The sequence below is a fragment of the Microtus oregoni genome, unplaced genomic scaffold, assembly GCF_018167655.1.
Source record: "Microtus oregoni isolate MIOR12 unplaced genomic scaffold, Mior012 000027F_ref0000203, whole genome shotgun sequence".
NCBI lineage: Eukaryota > Metazoa > Chordata > Mammalia > Rodentia > Cricetidae > Microtus > Microtus oregoni.
Genome location: NW_024543086.1, coordinates 349,005 through 367,444, shown reverse-complemented (window position 1 = coordinate 367,444; position 18,440 = coordinate 349,005). Strand labels below are relative to the sequence as shown.

Here is an 18,440-nt window from a genome sequence, read left to right as displayed (position 1 = left end):
GGTTGCTGCTCGCGCCGGCCTCCGGCGCCTGCTCTGGCTCCGCTCAGCTCCTGCGCCCGCTCTAGGCTCCGCTGCTCCCCGCAGCCGCAGGCCTCGCCTCCACCTCCGCCCCGCAGCTGGACCTGGCCGCGCCGATGATTTTTTTAAAGTATAAAGTATTCCTATCGTCTGAGGATGTAAAAGCTTAAGCTGTGATTTTAAAAAATGTGACTCAGGCTGGAGAGAGGGCTCAGAGGCTAAGAACACTGCCTACTGTTCCAGAGGACCCTGATTCAACGCCCAGCACCCACATGGTGACTCACAACCATCTATAACGAGGTCTGATGCCCTTTCCTGCATATATACATAATAAATAATTCTTTAAAAATAGGTGACTTAAGGCACATGAAAACTTGTTTCATATTTCCTTCCTCCTCTCTATGCTCCTGTTGGGGTCCCACTCACCCATAGTCAGAATTCACACCAGTCCTCCAGACCCCTCCTTTAACTCCCTCCGGTCAAGCTTTCTTTCTCCTCATCCCCTCATGACCTATTCCCTCACTAGGAAAAAGGATGTCCTCTCCAGAACTGACATGCACCTTTCACCTCAACCCGTAACCCCCTCACTTTAGACCACCTTGCCTATCTCTGCTTGCTCCTTATCTCTGCCATGATGGCCAATTTCCTCTGCTCATGGATCCCTAAATCCCCAATCCTAGTACATCTTCTACACCAAATTGCTTCTGCTCCACTCCCATGAGCCTCTGTCCCCCATCAGTAAACAATGCTTTAAACTCAAAGACACTCCCTTTGCAGCTCCAGCTCTCTGCCTCACAGATCTATACAAACCTTCCTGTCCTTACACGTCCAAACTATGAAAACACGTCCTCAGACTGACCTTTGACCCTGCAGCCCACCTTTCCAAAACTCTATAGTACACCATCCCTGGGTGGCTTCCCTGTCTTCATACTCTTGCCACAACCTGTCTGCTCATTTCTGAAGCTGATAAATTCACTGGGGTCCTTCCCATCACATCTATTCTAACTATTCACTCTCAATGTTTAACTTACAGAGGACTCCAGGCTCTTCCCCTGACTCAGATTCTAACCCTCCCCGCTTATCTTATTAAACTCATCCCTCACATTCCTTACCTGTCCTCCCCGCAGTCACCCCACGCTTCTCCCTTTACCCCAACTTCTACAGACCCCTTCACTACTGTAGAGACTATGAAGGCAGTAATGGCCAAAGACCTCCCCCCATTCCTCCTACATGCAAGAGGTTCCCTTAGCCTACAATTTTTATATAAATGGTGGCACCTTCCTGTCATATGTCCACTTCGTACTGACCCCTCCATCATCAGTAAAGACCATAGTTTCATGGACATGACAACCTGTCAGCTGCCACCCCACTCTCATGACTCACCTCACCTCGCACAGGCTACCCTACTGCAAACCCAGACACCTAACCCTCCTATATCACAGGACACTACTGTAGTAGGAGGCTGCTTGCTCCTTCCCAGATTCCCAGAAATAATCACACAGAAACTACATTATTTAAATCACTGCTTGGCCTGTTAGCTCTAGCTTCTTATTGGCTAGCTCTAACATCCTAAACTAACCCATCTCCATTAATTTGTGTATTGCCACGTGGCTGTGGCTTACTGGGTACAGCTGCATCCAGCATCTGGCATCTATCTGTCTCTGGCAGGGGCTACATGGCTTCTCCATGACTCTGCCTACTCTCTCTATAAATGTCTCTTTCAGCCTGGCTTTGTTCTGTTAAGCCATTGGCCTAAAACAGCTTTATTCATTAACAAATAAAGGCAAAACACAGACAGAAGGACCTCCCATACCACACTATCGTTACCCCAACTCTGTGCAGTCATCTTTACCCTCCGGTTCCTGTTCCCTGAGATCACCCATTCCCACAATCTCATCTCCCTTCTCACACCTCTACTTTATTCTGTTCAAATGATTGCCAAACATCCTCCACCAAATTGACTCCCCTAAATTCATTAGCTGTCCAGACATCCTCAGGATTCAAACACTCTGAACAAATCCTGTGCTTCCAATTACAATACATAACCAAACCCACGGGTCTCCTCTCCAACGCACACACACTCTCACGGGGAAGCTGTCACTTGGGTCAAGGTCATTCAACAAACTCCTCATCTTCACTGATGCCTCCTTCAAGGCTTCTCACTGCTTCCTCCGCCCCTCTCTCCAAAGTCCTCTGTCAGTCACAGTCCCTCTATTGCTACTGACACCACAGTTACCAATGCTGTGCCCCACTACTGACCATCCAAGTCCCACTTTGGGAACCAAAGTCAAATTTTCCCAACCTTTCCACACCAACATTCAGGCCTATTACAGACATTCCCTCTCACCATTTGCCCAGAGCCTCCTCAATCATCCATGCTCCTATAATATTTTAATTTCAAAACCCACCTAAACACCCCCAAAAGACTATTCTGATGTAACAAGAGCCTCTTAAATTGCATTGTCCACAACCCAACCAGACCCTGCTTTCAGATAACAGTTGTTCCCCAATTAACCTTATATAGCCAATCTGACTATTCCAGGCTCCTCTCAGGTACTCTCAAACAGACTTTAGGTAAGTTTCCTGCCAAACAACAGCTTAAATTTTCCTGCCTAGTGCCTCTTCCTAAGAGTGGGATCTCTCCTCATTTCCCTGGGATCACTCCCCCTTTCCCTGGTCTTGAGACTCCTTTTCCAGCTACCAGGACCATATATCTGTCCCAGCATGTTTCAAATCAGCTGCAGACTCTAGCACACTCCAGCGCCAGGACGTGCTTTTTCCTCAAAATCTACATCCTGGTCAAGCGTCAGACTGTACTTTTCTAGCCTCAGTTGGTCCTGCAGAACCTGCACATCAACTGTTCTTCCCGACCTTCACCAATAACCCAGCTTCTTAGGGTCCCTTAGCAACTATGCCCCATGTCATCAGGAAGCAACCAGAGAAAACAACTCCATAATCCAACTCACAGCCACTCAATAATTAAATCAAAGAGGAGGGGGTGAAGGGACTCTAGCCCACTGGAGCACGAGGCTCTGGAAGGCCTTGCCCTTCTCCCCAGTTCCCTCTGCCTTGCTGAAAACCCTTAGACAGCATCGCTAAAGCTAGCCACCAAGGTCTGTTCCTTTATTTGGTTACTGCCTCCTCCTGAGACTGGCTACCAGCTCCAGACATCAAATTATTAAAGTCCAGCTATCAAAAGCCCACTTTGGTCCACCCAATGAACACGCCTGATCAAGATACACCACCACATCCTAGCCCACTCCAACACAGCCCTCCTCTTTTCCTCTTCTTAAAAATGACACCTGCACAGTCATTTGCTGCTCTTCTTCTGCTTGGGTCAGAAAGCAGCCACTTGGACTTTTCTTCCCTCGTTGAGCAGGAGCAGGATGTGGCAGGGTAGGGGATGTCACCGTATGGTGACTAACCTCTACAGTTAGCAGTCAGGGTCAGGTCTAAAGAGCATGTGTTTAGCAGGATCTGGGAATGGTGAAATTCTGTGGCAAATTCTGAGGGACCAGATTCACATGAGGACAACGCTGTGGAATCCATGAGTGAGAGGACAACAGGGGAACACTCCTCAGACACTGCAGAACTGGAGAAAGCCAAGAGAGAGACACATTTCCTATGTGCGTTTTGCAGTGACTGACTCCACCCAGCAGCAGGTGCAGCAGGGTCAGTTATGAGTCATCCCACAGCCATCCTGGCTTATAACCACCCCACTTCCTGTTATGCTCCTCAGAGCAGGAAATGGTGCAGACCTTTCAAAGCTCTGCTTCTGAAAGCCCATGTAAGCTGTGATACTTTGTCTGCCTTCTAAGGAAGACAATGCAGAACTCAGAAGTGAGTGGAGAGACTGAGAAAGATGTGTGTCAATGAGAATCAACTTCAGTGATTTAAGACAAGACACAAATTCTTATGATTAATGTTAATCTCTATTGATTTAAAAAAAAAGGAAGAAGATAAAAGGTGGCCAGGGCCCTTGCTCAGTATGGGTAGGTATCACCATTATTACTGTTAGCTAGAGGATTGCTGGGGTCTGAGGCCCACCCTTACCCCTCACTAGATGAATCGGGAGAATTAGGTGCTGGGAGCATAGGCATGGTAGAGCCTGAAAGAAAGGAGTCTGGGTACCGAGCATCATAGATACCAAAATAGATTCCCTGTATATTCTAGGCATATGAACCTAGTCTTTTGGTGAAGGAGAGGATAGAATCGTATGGGGTGGAGCAAGGGGCACAGGTCAAGTTTCCCAGGGAAGTGGCAGTGAGCCCTAGAGATGACATAGGCATGAATGAGCAAAGGGAGATGGTGAGTGTGGCTATCAGCACAGTGGGTGTTGTGGATGGACACAACACACACGTCTGCTCACCCCAGATAGGAAGCCCATGACAGACCAAGGCACAGACTGAAGGGACTCTGGCCAGCTTGAGCCAGATGAGAGTGGCTCTGGCAGGCTTTGCCCTTAACTCCCATGACCTCTGCAGCGCTAAAAACCATTAGATTACATTCCTAAAGCTAGCCACTAAGGTCTATTCCCTTAGATAGCCACTTCCTCCTCCTGAGGCTGACTACCAAAGCCCAGAAATCAGAAACCACTTTGGCTCCCCTAATTAACAGACCCAACTAAAATCAAACACACACGTCATCCTAACATGAATGAAGTTTTCCATTTTACCTTTATAAACCACCATTCGCCTATGGGCCACGTCTGTCTCTCTTTATCCAGAGGCAGTCCTTTGTCCCTCCAGGACAAAATCCCCTAGCCCCTTTCCCTTGTTCCCTCCCTCTTCTCCCTTATCCTTTATCTACTGTCTTTGTCTCTATTTCCTGCCCTCTGTCCCTCTGGGGCAAATAAATCTCCTTTGTGCTGATAACTTGGTTTTGGGGGTCCTGAGCCGGTATGTTTCCTTGCACAGACACCACCAAAGTCCAACTTGGTGAGCCAGTGAATTATTGGGATTACTTCCTGGAATATGTGTGAAGAGTTACAGGAGTGAGAAATACTCATAGACAGATGCATCAGCAAGGCCCACCCCTGCATGAGTAACAGCTCACAAAAGCTAGGGAACCTGGAGCAGCTTACCAGGGTGCAGTGTGTCCTTTCCACGTGACCCTGACCTAACTAACCATCTTCGTCCAGCAGCTGGTCTGTACTCACAGTTTTCTTTGCAGCTCAGCTTTATCACTTTAGGAGGGACTCTCAGCTTTTATTGCTTACTCTGGCAGGGAAGAGTCTAGTGAATCTAGTCAGTTTCAGGGACTTCCTGAGGGTATTTTGAGTTTACCTCTCTGCCTAATGAGTTTCCCTGAAGGATGGAATGTTTCAGTCTCAGAGAAAATTGTTATACAACAATGGGTCACATTGCCCAAACCTCTGTGCAATATCGAGACTTCACTTGGTGGAGCTTGTGCTGAGGACCCTGGGGCAGTGTTTGTGTCAGGGTCCCCGGGTTCTGTCTGCCCATTCCTGGGCTCTCTCTCTCTCTCCCTCTCCCCTTCTCCCATCTGCTTGTTATCCACTTCTGCTCCTCTTTACCCCCTTTCTAGTAAGATCTTACCAGTAGGTACTTGAGTGGTAATAAACTTCAGAGTCATCCTGAACCTCTGAGAGCAACATGGCTCCTTTCCTGTCCCGGTTTCCCACCGCCTGCATTGCAGTTTAAAGAGAAACTTTTCCTCCATCCTTTTTGAGAATACCAGTTTTTCATCTCATAGAGAAGTCGACTCCGCTCTCTCTTAAACTGACTCCAAGATGTCATTAATTGAAACCTACTGACAAACTAGTCAAAGACTCACCGCCTCACCAGCAACAGTCATCCTAACCACAAGGACACACAGTAGGGGGACAGGAGCCTGACTCAGGGCTCTCCCCTGCTCCAGGACTTTCCTTTGTGGTGTTGTGGTCTGGGGTTCTTCAGAGATTTGGTTTTAGTTCAAGTTTTTGTCTTATTAAATTAGAAGCTTTTTATTATTGTTTTTTTTTAAAGGGAAGGTATGCTGGCCAGATCCAAACCACAGACTTCTCTAGGTAAGGTCCTGATTATTGTTAGTCAAAGGATTATGAAGGAAAAAGACAAGACTCTATTATTTTGGGGAGCCAAATGAACTCATACGCTATCTGAGTATGAGAAAGGCTTGATTTTTATAGAGATGTCAAGCAGGCCTCTCAGCCATCCAAGCAAGCGACTCCTACAAAAGCAGACCTTAGCAGTTACCCTGTTTAATCTTGTGACCTTGTAAAAATAGCTGGATCAGTGAAGTATTTTAAAACAACTAGCATTTTTTTTTTTTTTAAAGAATAGCCCAATGGTATCAGGAAATGGTCCATCTCGGGCCAACTGAAAGGGCATATTCTAAGCAGGAGCAACTTCCTCAAGGCTGAATACAATGTTGTTTTTACAGCCACAGTTAATGTATCTTCTAAACATAGTGTTTGCCATCACAAGGGAAATCTCCACAAGTGGCTAGGGAGATCATTCATTTCTCCACCCCCAGGAGCTCACTTGGCAGGCAGCCTTGTCTGATTGGTGAAGTCTGAGCCTGTGAGAGTGTCTGTCTCAAAGTCAGGAGAATCGTCCTGAGTGAGAGACAGACAATCATCAGGACGGCAGCGCGGGGTGCGGGGTTACAGCAAGAGTCTGCAAACACTGAACCCCAGGATCCCTGGTGTGAAGGTTAATGGATGCCATCAGCTGACAGAGGGTCTTGGGGTGATGGAGTAAAATGGTCAGTGCCTGGGGAGCACAGGATGACACTGGAGTCTGCTACCAAGGTCCCAAGCACTCAGGAAACCCTGGATTTGGGCTAGGGCCTCTTCAGCAGAGCTCCGCCTCCCTGTCTGAAGGAGGATGTGAAACCTCTTCCCCTGATTTGTGCAAACCAACCCCCCTAGTTCAAAGAACAGAAACCAAACCCTCCTCTGACTGCAGCCCCTCCCTTTAGGGACCAAGCAGGCAGGATTGGAATCTAGGAAGTGCAGAGCAGAGAGCAGAGACTGTGAGGGGCAGGATCTGGAAGGAAATCTGGGCAGATCAGCCTTTGCTTCCCAGCTGTTCTGCTCTCCGAAAACACCAGAAACCCAGCACTGAGCATTCGGTCTGGCTGCTGGACATCCCAGCTAAGAAGACGCCATAGACAGCTACCCCAGCGACCTTGTTCCCAGGGAAGAGGGGACATCACAGGAGGGTCACTCACTTCATCACTGGGGAGCAGGTATGTGAAGGAATCTAAGTGCAGCTTGACCAGAAATCCTCCTTACTTATGACGTGGCAGGGGAATTTCTGGTACCAGGGCAGAGGAGCTTGTATTCCGGCTTATTTCAGTCAGGGATTTTTCACGGTTGGGCCCTTTTGCATCTTCTGTACCACAGAGGACCCCAACCCACCAGCGAGGCAGCAACAATCTCTTCTATCTCCTGCACATTCCTGGGTCTGTTGCTCTTCTGATGAGAGCTTCAGTGTGGAGAAGGGGGGCAGGCTGTGTGAGCAGACTCTCCAGAGTCATTGCTGTAAGCTGTTTGGGATAGGTTTTGTTCTTGGGCGGTTTGTTGTTTTCATTGTTTTGGTTTCTGTTTGAAACTGGATCCCTCTGTGTACCTTTGGCTGGTCTAGGACATGCAAATCAGGTTGGGCTCAAACTCAGAATCTATCTACCTCTTTCTGCTAGTGCTGAGATTAAAGGTGCGTCCCACCACAACCTCTTATACTGTCACTATTTTGTATACCCCCACGGAGATAAAATGCTATAAACAGAACGCACACTGGTATTGCCTGGTGTCTAGTGAATCTGTGAGAATCCATGAGCTGGATCTGGAGCAACTGTAGAGCAGGGTTTTGAAGAGGAAGCCTCTAAATGGTCTTTTTCTCTGGATCAGATCAACTATTTTCCCTGAACTGAGGGAACTATTTCTATGCCAGAGTAGAAACCCCTTCAATGATTACACTACAGAGGTTGGGATTTTTCCAACCCTTCAGATTGTATGCCATGCTCAGTACTGACCAGAGGATCATGCAGGCATATACTATTTTGCTGTAAAAAAATCAGCACATTAATTTCTCTCTCAAACTTTCCATATAGTGGTCAAATATTACCAGGATTTTTTTCAGATGTCAAAATTCTCTTTTTCTCATTTAATGTAATTTGTTTTTGAGAACTTCATGCATGAGCACTGCATCTACCTCACTCCAGGTTTCCTCTCTCCTCACTCCATCTCTTCCCATCTCTCAATGAATGATTTATTCTTTAATTATTATCATAATATGTATATACATTTGTAATTGTAAGAACTTTTACATTCAAAAACCTGTGATATTTCATACATAGAAAAACTAGGCTGGTTTTTTTTTTTGATTCTGAGTCCTTTGATGGAAGTTCAGATTAGTTACATGAAACAAGAACTATTTAGAGCCTAGCATAGGAAATCTATTAGCCTTCAATTTATATATTTTTTGTTGGATAAAGTACAACACATTTATTAAATTTTACCAAAGGGAATATAATGTAATTTTTTAAATTCAGTGAACACCAACAGAATAGACCAGACTGCACACCTGAGTAGTAAACTCTTTTCTATACCATGGTGCTATGAGTGCGCACACATTGGGTCCTGTGTCAAATGGAGTTCCTGCTGTGGGTGTCAGTCGGAAGCTGCGAAGATGCCGCTCCCAGATTCAGGATCTCTTCCATTTTGTATCCTGCATCTTTCCAGGTGTCCCTAAGTGGCACCATCTCTCACTATTGAATCACTCAAATCAACCCTTGACTGCTCCCACGCTTTCTCCTCACTTGTGAATTTGAACTCCTCGTTCCAGCCACAGGTCGACTGGCAGTTCTCCAGATGCACCGCAGTGCGCCATCTTTATCTCCACGCACGCGCTCTCTTCACTCCCGCCCTTTCCATTTGCCCAGCCTGCTCCACCCAGCATTCCACACCTTGCTTAGATGTTGCTTCCTTTCAAAAATCTTCCATGGCCATGGGTTCTATTCTGTGCTTCCCGGCAATCCCACAGACACCTGGTTCAGATGGTAGCGTGTATAAGGCAGGCCAAGAGGCAAATTCTGAGCATCAGAGCCTCTGTCTGGATGTTTTGAAGTCAGGGACAGGTCATTCCTGAGAAACGGCAGCCATTTAGAAGTGAAGCTGGGGGACAACTGCTAGGGGCCCACAAAGGTGCTTGTGTTACCCTGGTTCTGGAACATAACTTCAGACCAAGAACAGTGATGGCCTCAGCATTTTCCCCGCCTTGGCATTACTTTCTCTGTCTGGGATCTTTTGTAATTTCAAACAGAACTTTAAGAGCTTTTCTGTTTTGGTGAATGACGGCATACGATGTGATCCATAGCACGACCTCCTTAGTGCTGCTGGTATAGGTCTGAATTTATCTTGATGAACTAAAAGTGCTTCAAAGAGGAAAATGGTCAAGGGTAAAGGAGTCTCAGTCAAGCCAAAATATACAATCAGGCTAGAAGTAAATGCATTTGAGTCCTGAGCATTTGATTAAAAGAGGGAAAGACCCCATTTGTAATATGTGTGGTTTAAGGGACTCTGCTTTCCCGTTGGCTTGCTCTTTCTGAACTAATTCTTTGACCTTCCTGGTTCTTTCCTCCCTTAGCACCATCAACTGTTACCAGCCATGGGTCAGTCCTCCTCTTCTACACCCCCTCAGAAGGAGGAGCCTGATTTGACCTCCAGCCTCGACACAAATCTTTACAATTTCAAGATGGAAACCAAGATCCTGTCTCAGGAATTAACCACCTTGATTGGATCATACCTAAAGGACGGGAACCTGCGGGGAACAGTTTCTGCAATCAGCGATGCTCTGAGTGACATTGAGAAAGCCCCACTGAACATTGCAGTGATGGGGGAGATTGGGGCTGGAAAATCCAGTCTCATCAATGCTCTACAGGGAGTGAGGTCTGATGAAGAGGGTGCGGCTGCTTCCACCGGAGTGGTATGTACCACCACTGGGAGAAAACCCTACCCATACTCCAAGGCTCCCAGTGTGACACTCTGGGACCTGCCGGGCATCGGGTCCACTGCCTTCCAACCACAAGATTACCTGAAGAAAATCAAGTTTGAGGAGTATGACTTCTTCATTATTGTCTCTTCTGGACGCTTTAAACACAATGACGCAGAACTAGCCAAAGCCATCGTGCAAGTGAATAGGCGTTTCTATTTTGTTCGAACCCACACAGATCATGATCTAATGGTTCAAAAACAGTGTAGTCCTCAGAGATTCAATAGAGAGAACACCTTAAAGCAGATTCGAAATTCCATCTCAAGTATACTTAAGGAAGTGACCCAGCAGGAGCCTCCAGTCTTCTTAGTCTCTAACTTTGATGTGTCTGACTTTGACTTCCCAGAGCTGGAGGCCACCCTTCTGAGGGAGCTCCCAGACCACAAACATCACATCTTCATGCTCACTTTGTCAGTTGTTACGCAGTCCGCCATAGACCAGAAGAGGGACACACTGAAACAGGAGGTCTGGAGGGAATACGTAATGCCAAGGGCATGGGTCACCATGTCATTTAAGGGCTTGACTAAAAATGACATAGAGATGTTGGAAGAGACTTTGAACTTCTGCAGATCCTCCTTTGGCCTGGATGAGGCATCCCTGGAAAACATTGCTGAGGATTTGCACGTGGCCCTGGAGGAACTCAAGGAGAACATTAAGTCTCCACATTTGTTCTCAGAAGAGCAGGGCAAATCCTTAACAGATAAACTTTCCGAGTACATTAGCCATTCTTACTTTTCAAAGACTTTGCACTTGCAAAATTTCTTCATTGACACTGTGGCAAATGATGTTAAGATTCTCCTTAGCAAAGAAGAGCTTTTCACAGGGAAGGTAAGTCCATTTCATCTCTAAATCCTCTCTATATGGGAGGCATTAGAACGACAAAACAGTGTTTTCCACAGTTGTTCCAGGAAGAACCTTTCTACTGCACTTTGCTGACATGTTTCACGGTGACTCTGATGATATTGTCAAGTCCATTTTCTGCACCTGTTGAGATCTGATGGTCTCTCTGGTTGAGACTGTTGCAGGATGCACTTGTAAGGTTTTTCCCTACAAATTGTCTCGTTACTGTAGTGTTTATTTGCTTTGTTTTAGACAAAATTTTCTAATAGATGGAATCCTTCTTGCCAGCTCGCTTTTGTTTCCTATGTTATGGGGACCCTATGTCCTGATGATCTGATGAAGTTTTTCATATAAGTTTCCCTTTAGAAGTTTCAAATTTCTCTTCTTATATCAAGCTCATTGGCCAATTGAGTTGGTTTTTGTACAGGGTGAAAGCTAAGGGTCATGTTTTAGTCTTGCCTGATGTGCAGTTTGCCCAGTTCTGCTTGTCGAACACTGTGCCCTTTGTGCAGTATTAGTTTTGGAAGCCTCACTGAGATGTTGGTTGAGTGTAGGTGACCCCAGGTGACTGTACATGTATGGAGGCATTTCTGGGTCCTCTATTCCGGTCAGTTGGTTATTCTATGGACCTGTTTCCATTCCACTGTTTTACTGTTTAGTGTGGCTCTGAAATATTCCTGTAAGCAAATATTTTGATGCCTCCTCGCCCTGTTGTTTTTGATCAATACTATTTAGGCTATTTGCAGCCTTTTGTGTTTCCATGTATATTTTATGATTCCACAGTCTAGTTCTATTTTAAATGACAGTGATGTTTTAGATGAGATTTAATTGGGTCTGATTACTTTGTAAAGTATGAACACTTTGAAACATTTAATGTTTATAAGCTATAAACATGGGACTATGAGCATCTTTTGTAGCCTTGTTTGAGATTTCTTTCATGAGTGTTTTGTGATCATTGTTCAATGCTTTCCACTCATTGATTAATTATTGAAATTTGATTGTTCCCTTCCTATCCTTTCCTTTCTTTCCTTCCCTTTTTCTCTCCTTTTTTCCTTTTCTTCCTACCTGCTGTGTGTGTCTATCTCTGTCTACTATAAATGGACTTTCAAGGTTTTACATTTCTGACTTCTAAGTAAAATCTTACATTTTCATTCATCAGTTTAATCTTGGATCTTGATGAAGATTTTTTCTTGTTTCTTAGTATTGTTTTGGTTCACATACAACATAATGGGTTATGTCATGGCATTTCCATACAAGTGTGCCATTATAATTCTCATTCATTCTGATATGTTCTTATTCGTTCATATGTACTTACCCATTACCCTCCTGCCCTCCATCATGCCCTTGTGATTGTCTGGCTAGCTCCCTGTTCCCCCAAAGAGTCCCTTCTTTTTCTCCTTATCATATAGGCTCTATTACTCACCCTATGCATTTCCTCCTTTAATATTTCTTTTTCCTCTCATCTGCCCGGATTTTTTGTCATTATTTTCAAAAATTTTTTAAAAAATTTCATCCAATTCAATTTCTTTAGAATCTTCTATTAGAGAATTATGATCCTTTCTATGTATTACTGCCTTGTCCATTTTTAATAATTCTTGTGTTCTATGTAACAATTCTTGCTTCTCAGTGGAAATCTCTACTACTTAAATAGGATATCTGTACTAAGTAACTTTTCCAGAAAATATGTCTTAGGAGGTCTGCTTGTTATGCAATATTGGGTTTATTTCCTGCTGACCATCACAGTGTAGGTGCTATGTCTTCATTCTGGTGGCATTTAGTGAGTTTTGTCTCAGTCCATTCCATGTCAGAATAGTAAAGAACCATTGTCTCAGCAGATCACACAAGACTGGGGACTCTCGTGCATCACAAGCAACTGTGACATGAATAGTACAGTGTAAGCAATGCATCATACATGAATTTATATTCATTTCTGCAGCCACAATGACCAGGAGTTCCTAAACATTGCTTCTACTTGTCAATCAGTTGTGGGCAGAGTTCCAGCACTGGAGAGGCAGAGACAGGCAGACTCCTAGGACTCATACTACATACATGTGCACTTGCACACACGTATGCAGCTTTACACACAACATCTCAAGTTATTCACCTGAGAGTTTTGATTTTTTTCATGTATTACTCTGAATGATTGTAGCATCTGTAGTGCTGTGTCATTCCCCCCACTTCCCTTACTGTTATTGGTGACATGGCTTCCAACAAGGTGATTAGCAGAATCACAAATAGAATTCTGTATACCTGAAGCTCCTATATTGAATTATATCATATGCCAGAATATTAGAGCAACTTGAAGCCAGTCTCTCATGACTGCCGGCTTTTACCTTCTGTTCTAGTTGCAATTCTAGTGCCCTGTCTGTGTTTTCAACATCAAAAGAAAAGGATACAAGTGTAGATCTGCACCTTCTCCCAAAGCTCTGGTATCTTTAGGATCAGAATTGATAAACGTAGATCTACACTCAAAGCTATCATGAAGTCTGGTTTGTAAAATTCATGAATTAAAGAGTTTTAATATCCTTGTAAGATTATAATAAACTAGGATTATGTGACAGAAACTGGATGTGACCTACAAAGTTCAAAATATGAAATTTGTGGCCATTTAAGGGAAACATGTGTGGCTTCCTGACAGAAACCTTTCTGAGCTTACCCTGTCCATTCTGCCTTGAGAATTGAGTCTTTGTTGGGGAAGGGGTTTGATGGGAATTCAGTTCTTCAGGTTTCTTAAGTTTAAAAAAATGAGGAAACTTTTTTTTGATTTCTCTCTCTTTGATTTCTCTCTCTCTCTCTCTCTCCCTCTCTCTCTCTCTCTCTCTCTTTCTCTCTCTTTGTACGCAGTTTGGGATTTTTTGTTTTTGGTGGTTGTTTGGCTGGTTATTTGTTTAGAGACCAAACACTTGAAAACAGGGACACATAGGGAATTTGCTTACCACCGAGGCTGTCCCCAAACCCCTGTTGAAAATAAGGAATAACATAGATATCTCCTTACTAATTGTTTTAAAAAATATATCCATTTTAAGTTGTTAAATAAGCATATCCTTCATGTTAAGTATAGACCCATTAGTCCCTTTGTTCCTAAGACAGTTTCTCTTCCCCTTTCATATCATACATATGTATGTAACTATGTAGCTATATAAAATCTAAGATTCATGAATAACAAAACATATTTCTCTTTCTGCGGCTGGTTTAATGACTTAAAACAGTTATCTCCAGATACATCCGCTTTCCTACAAATACCATAGTTTCCGTCTTCTTTATGGCTAGAACAAAGTCCATCACACCTGGGTAGTGATGTGTCCACCCCTCTGTGGGACACGTAATGAATCTTGTCCACTCCCCACCTCGTGTCCCTTCTCCCTTCATTCACACTCCTCCCAAGAGAAGCCGGGAGAGCTGTGCTAAGGGAGCAGAGGGCATGAGGCCTAAGAGCAGTGCTTGTGAGCTCACAAGAGGCAGGGAGCCTTCCCAGGAGAGACGCTGCTGGAGGATTTGCTGTGCTGCTCATCTCTGCCCATAGGGGTTTGACATTGTACGGGTAGTCACTTTAAAAGGAGTAAACAGAATCTGAAGATAATTGTAGATATAAACACAAGGGAAGGTAATTGCATGGAATAAGTGGACGTTGAAGCAGACAGCAAGGAAAGAGGGAAGTCACAGGAGAAGTAGAGCCTGAGAAAGAGGGCATTTGACATGCCAGACAGAAATCAAGCCAGCAGCCAGGGACGGAGAGAAGGGGGTGTCTGCCTCTAAAGGGCACGGAGGATGAAGTCCTGCTTTACTGAAACAGCAAAGCCCTAGGCCCTGCTCTGCTACACTCATAATTGCAATGTCTCTCTTGTCTCCTCTCTTCAGCATCTTCTGGAAACAGCTGCATGCAAGTCTTCCAGACCCTCTCCTTCAACGGCCCAGCTTTTGGCATCCAGCTTTGAAAATTTCTTTAAGAACTTCAAGAAGGAAAGTAAAATCCTCTCTGAGGAAACTATCACCTTGATTGAATCCCACCTGGAGAATAAGAACCTCTCGGGAGCGGTTTCTGCAGTCAGCAATGCTCTCAGAAACATCGACAGAGCCCCACTGAACATCGCAGTGACGGGAGAAACAGGAGCGGGCAAATCCAGCTTTATCAATGCCCTGAGGGGAGTGTGGGACGAAGAAGAAGGTGCAGCTCCCACTGGGGTGGTAGAGACAACCATGGAGAGAACTCCATACCCACACCCAAAGCTTCCCATGGTGACAATATGGGACCTGCCTGGGATTGGATCCACATCGTTCCCTCCCCAAAACTACCTAACAGAAATGAAGTTTGCTGAGTATGATTTCTTCATTATCATCTCGGCTACTCGCTTCAAAGACACTGATGCACATTTGGCCAAAGCCATTGCCAAGATGAATACAAAGTTCTACTTTGTCCGAACCAAGATAGATCAGGATATAAGTAATGAACAGAGGAGTAAATCTAAGACTTTCAATAGAGACAGCGTCTTAAAGAAAATCCGAGGTGACTGTTCAAGGCATCTCCAGGAGACTCTCTCCAGTGAGTCCCCAGTCTTTTTGGTCTCTAACTTTGATGTGTCTGACTTTGACTTCCCAGAGCTGGAGACCACCCTACTGAGCGAGCTCCCAGCCCACAAGCGCCATGTCTTCATGCTGTCCTTGCACAGTGTTACTGAGACTGCCATTGACCGGAAGAGGGATTTCCTGAAACAGAAGATCTGGCTGGAGGCCTTGAAGGCCGGAGCTTGGGCCACCATTCCATTTGGGGGCTTGGTCCTAGATAAGATCCAGAAGGTAGAGGAGACCTTGGACCTCTACAGGTCCTACTTTGGGCTGGATGATGCCTCGCTGGAAAATATTGCCAAGGATTTTAATGTGTCTGTCAGTGAAATCAAGGCACACCTTAAGTCTCTCCATTTGCTAACAAGGACCAACGACATGTCCTTAGAAGAAAAACTATGGAAATACATTGAATATATTTCCTCTGTTACAGGGGGACCACTTGCCACAGGCCTTTACTTTAGAAAGACTTTCTATTTGAAAAATCTCTTCATTGATACAGTGGCAAGTGATGCCAAGACTCTTCTCAATAAGGAGTTTTTATCAGAGAAGCTGACTGACCTCCCAGAATACTGGGAAGCAGCGATGGATCTATGAGGCACTTTCCTTCAGGCTGGCTTTGGTCACTGACTTATGAGCTACTTTGAAGCAGCAAACGTTTTCTATGAAAGACCAGAGGATTCACCTCTTTCAGAGTCTGTGGCAGCTGAAGAAGAGTCATCAACAACATAAACACACATGGGAAAAGCTGTCTCCCACTAAAATATCATGATGAGAACACACGGGTGTATACAAGTGGCTTGTAATATCCTTCTGAAATTAAACTTGGATCTTTTGTCTCATGGAGATTCCCCAGGCATTTCGACATGAATATCTTTTGGGGTTATGAAGGACAGGGTATATACAAGTAACTTGTAATATCCTTATGGAATTAACCTTGGATATTTTGTCTCACGGAGATTTCCCAAACATTGCCAAACTCCCCTAAGATGAAGACACTGTTTCCTGCATTGATGAATTTTTTTTTTTTTTTTGTTTTATGAAGTTCAAGGAGCTGGTTCCCAGTGTACATCTCCACATGAAGTGGTATCTCTTGGACACAAGAACTGCATCGTCCATGCTCCTCCAGGAGGAGCTGAAACACACAGATGGGTGGACATATCTGCAGGTTCTTTTGGTCCTTGGAAACAAGGAGATTATATTCCATATCTTGTATCAGTCAACCTGTGTGAGTTCAGAATTCAGGTTGTAGGCAAAGTAAACACTAATTAAATTGTCTCTTCTTGGGGGGTAAGGTCACTCCAAGACATTACTGCTTTAATGTCTAGGAGACTTCGTTGGTGTTTAGCCTCACTTGAGACCGGTTAGCATGTGGAGTTGTTGCCAGTTTCTTCATCTACAGCATCCTTTGAGACCCAGTGTCTCTTTTGGGCATCTAACATCACCCTTTGTTAAAATCCCAGTGTTGCTTTCTGTATGTAGACCTGTCCTTCTAGAAGGAAGGTAAGGAGTCATGCATGGGATGCAATGTGCAGAAAACCAGCACGCACATTTTAGCTCTGCATTGGGGCTCTTCAGAGAAAAGGAAGCAAAATATCATATCCATATCTTCTTATACCGATCACTGGATCTGTATAGTATTAGAGTTAATTCCTTTTATGCCACAGTGCCCTAAACACCTGACAGAAACTGCTGAAGAGAAGAAAGGTTTCCTATGGCCACAGTTTCAGAGAATCACCCTCTGTAATAACAGAAGGGGCGTGGGGAGGAAAACACTCAGTGTAAGAGAAGATGGTGAACATGGTGGCAGAGAGCTAGGAGACAACAAGGGGCAGGAGTATCAAAGTACTGGCTTTTGTGACCTGCTTCCACCACCTAGTCCCTCCCTCCTAAAGGCTCAACAACATCCAAAAAAATAATGCCATGCTGGGAATCGGGTGATTAACACCAGGGTCTGTGGTGGTCTTCAAACCAGAGCACTATCATATCCCCAACTTACCACGTCTCTCTCCTCAACTTCCTCTCCTCCTTTCTCTCCTTTCCCTCTCCCTCCTCTTGTTCTTCTTCCTTCTCTTCCTCTTTCCCTCCTCTCCCCCTTCCTTCTTTTCTTCTTCTCCCTGATTCTCTCTCTGCTTCTCTCCCTGCCTCTGTCTCTCATTGGCTCACTCAGCTGTGAGACTTGCCAAGTACAGGAGCTACAGGGCAGCCTTGCAGCCCGGAAATCTTTGGAGGAGTTGATATTACAGCTTCCGGCCAAACAGCAAGAATTCTTTCCTCTCCTTCCCAGAGGGTGTCAAGGTTTGTTTTGTTTTTGCTTATCTCTAAGGTCTTCAGTTGGTCAGGCGGGGCATTTGAGTAGAGTCATCTGAAGTATTCAAAGTATTCGAAGCCTCCTGCTTTAAAATTTAATCTCATCTTAAACTTACTTTCACACTAACATCTACAGTGGTGCTTGCTAATTACTTGGGCACTCTCTTAGATAAGGTCTTTGTTGCTGTGAAGAGACAGCATGACCACAGCAACTCCCATAAAGGGAAACATTTAATTGGGTGGCTTACAGGGGTTCAGTCCATTATCATCATAGTGGGACATGAAGCAGGCAGGCAGACAGGGTGCTGGCGAAGGAGCTGAGAGTTCTGCATCTTGATCAGCCTACAGCAGAATGAGTCTGTGTCTCTCACCGGGTGTAACTTGAGAATAGGAAACCTCAAAGCTGGCTCCCCACAGTGACACACTTCCTCCAACAAGGCCACCCTCCTAATAGTGCCACTTCCTGTGGGAGGCCATTTTCTTTCAAACCACCACAGGTACCATCACATCGATAAGATGCTATGTCAAGTTAATTTCCTCAAACTCCATAATTACCCTAACCCACTCTATACCAGCAGATACATATAGTTACATGGTCATAGTTACAATCGTACTCCTTTGTGAGATGCAGTGTGACAACTTTACTCAAATAAACAATGCATAATCATCCAATCTTGAGAGATGGCTCCGCAGTTA

General features: G+C 44.8%; 1 protein-coding gene across 1 annotated transcript; it reads left to right on the top strand.

The window, feature by feature from the left end:
• Positions 1-7,001: 7,001 nt before the first annotated feature.
• Positions 7,002-17,996, top strand: LOC121463864. Its single transcript, XM_041676394.1, has 3 exons — positions 7,002-7,230; positions 9,630-10,862; positions 14,733-17,996. The coding sequence occupies exons 2-3, from the start codon at positions 9,651-9,653 to the stop codon at positions 16,029-16,031; spliced, it is 2,511 nt and encodes an 836-aa protein (XP_041532328.1). The 5' UTR covers positions 7,002-7,230; positions 9,630-9,650; the 3' UTR covers positions 16,032-17,996.
• Positions 17,997-18,440: the final 444 nt, after the last annotated feature.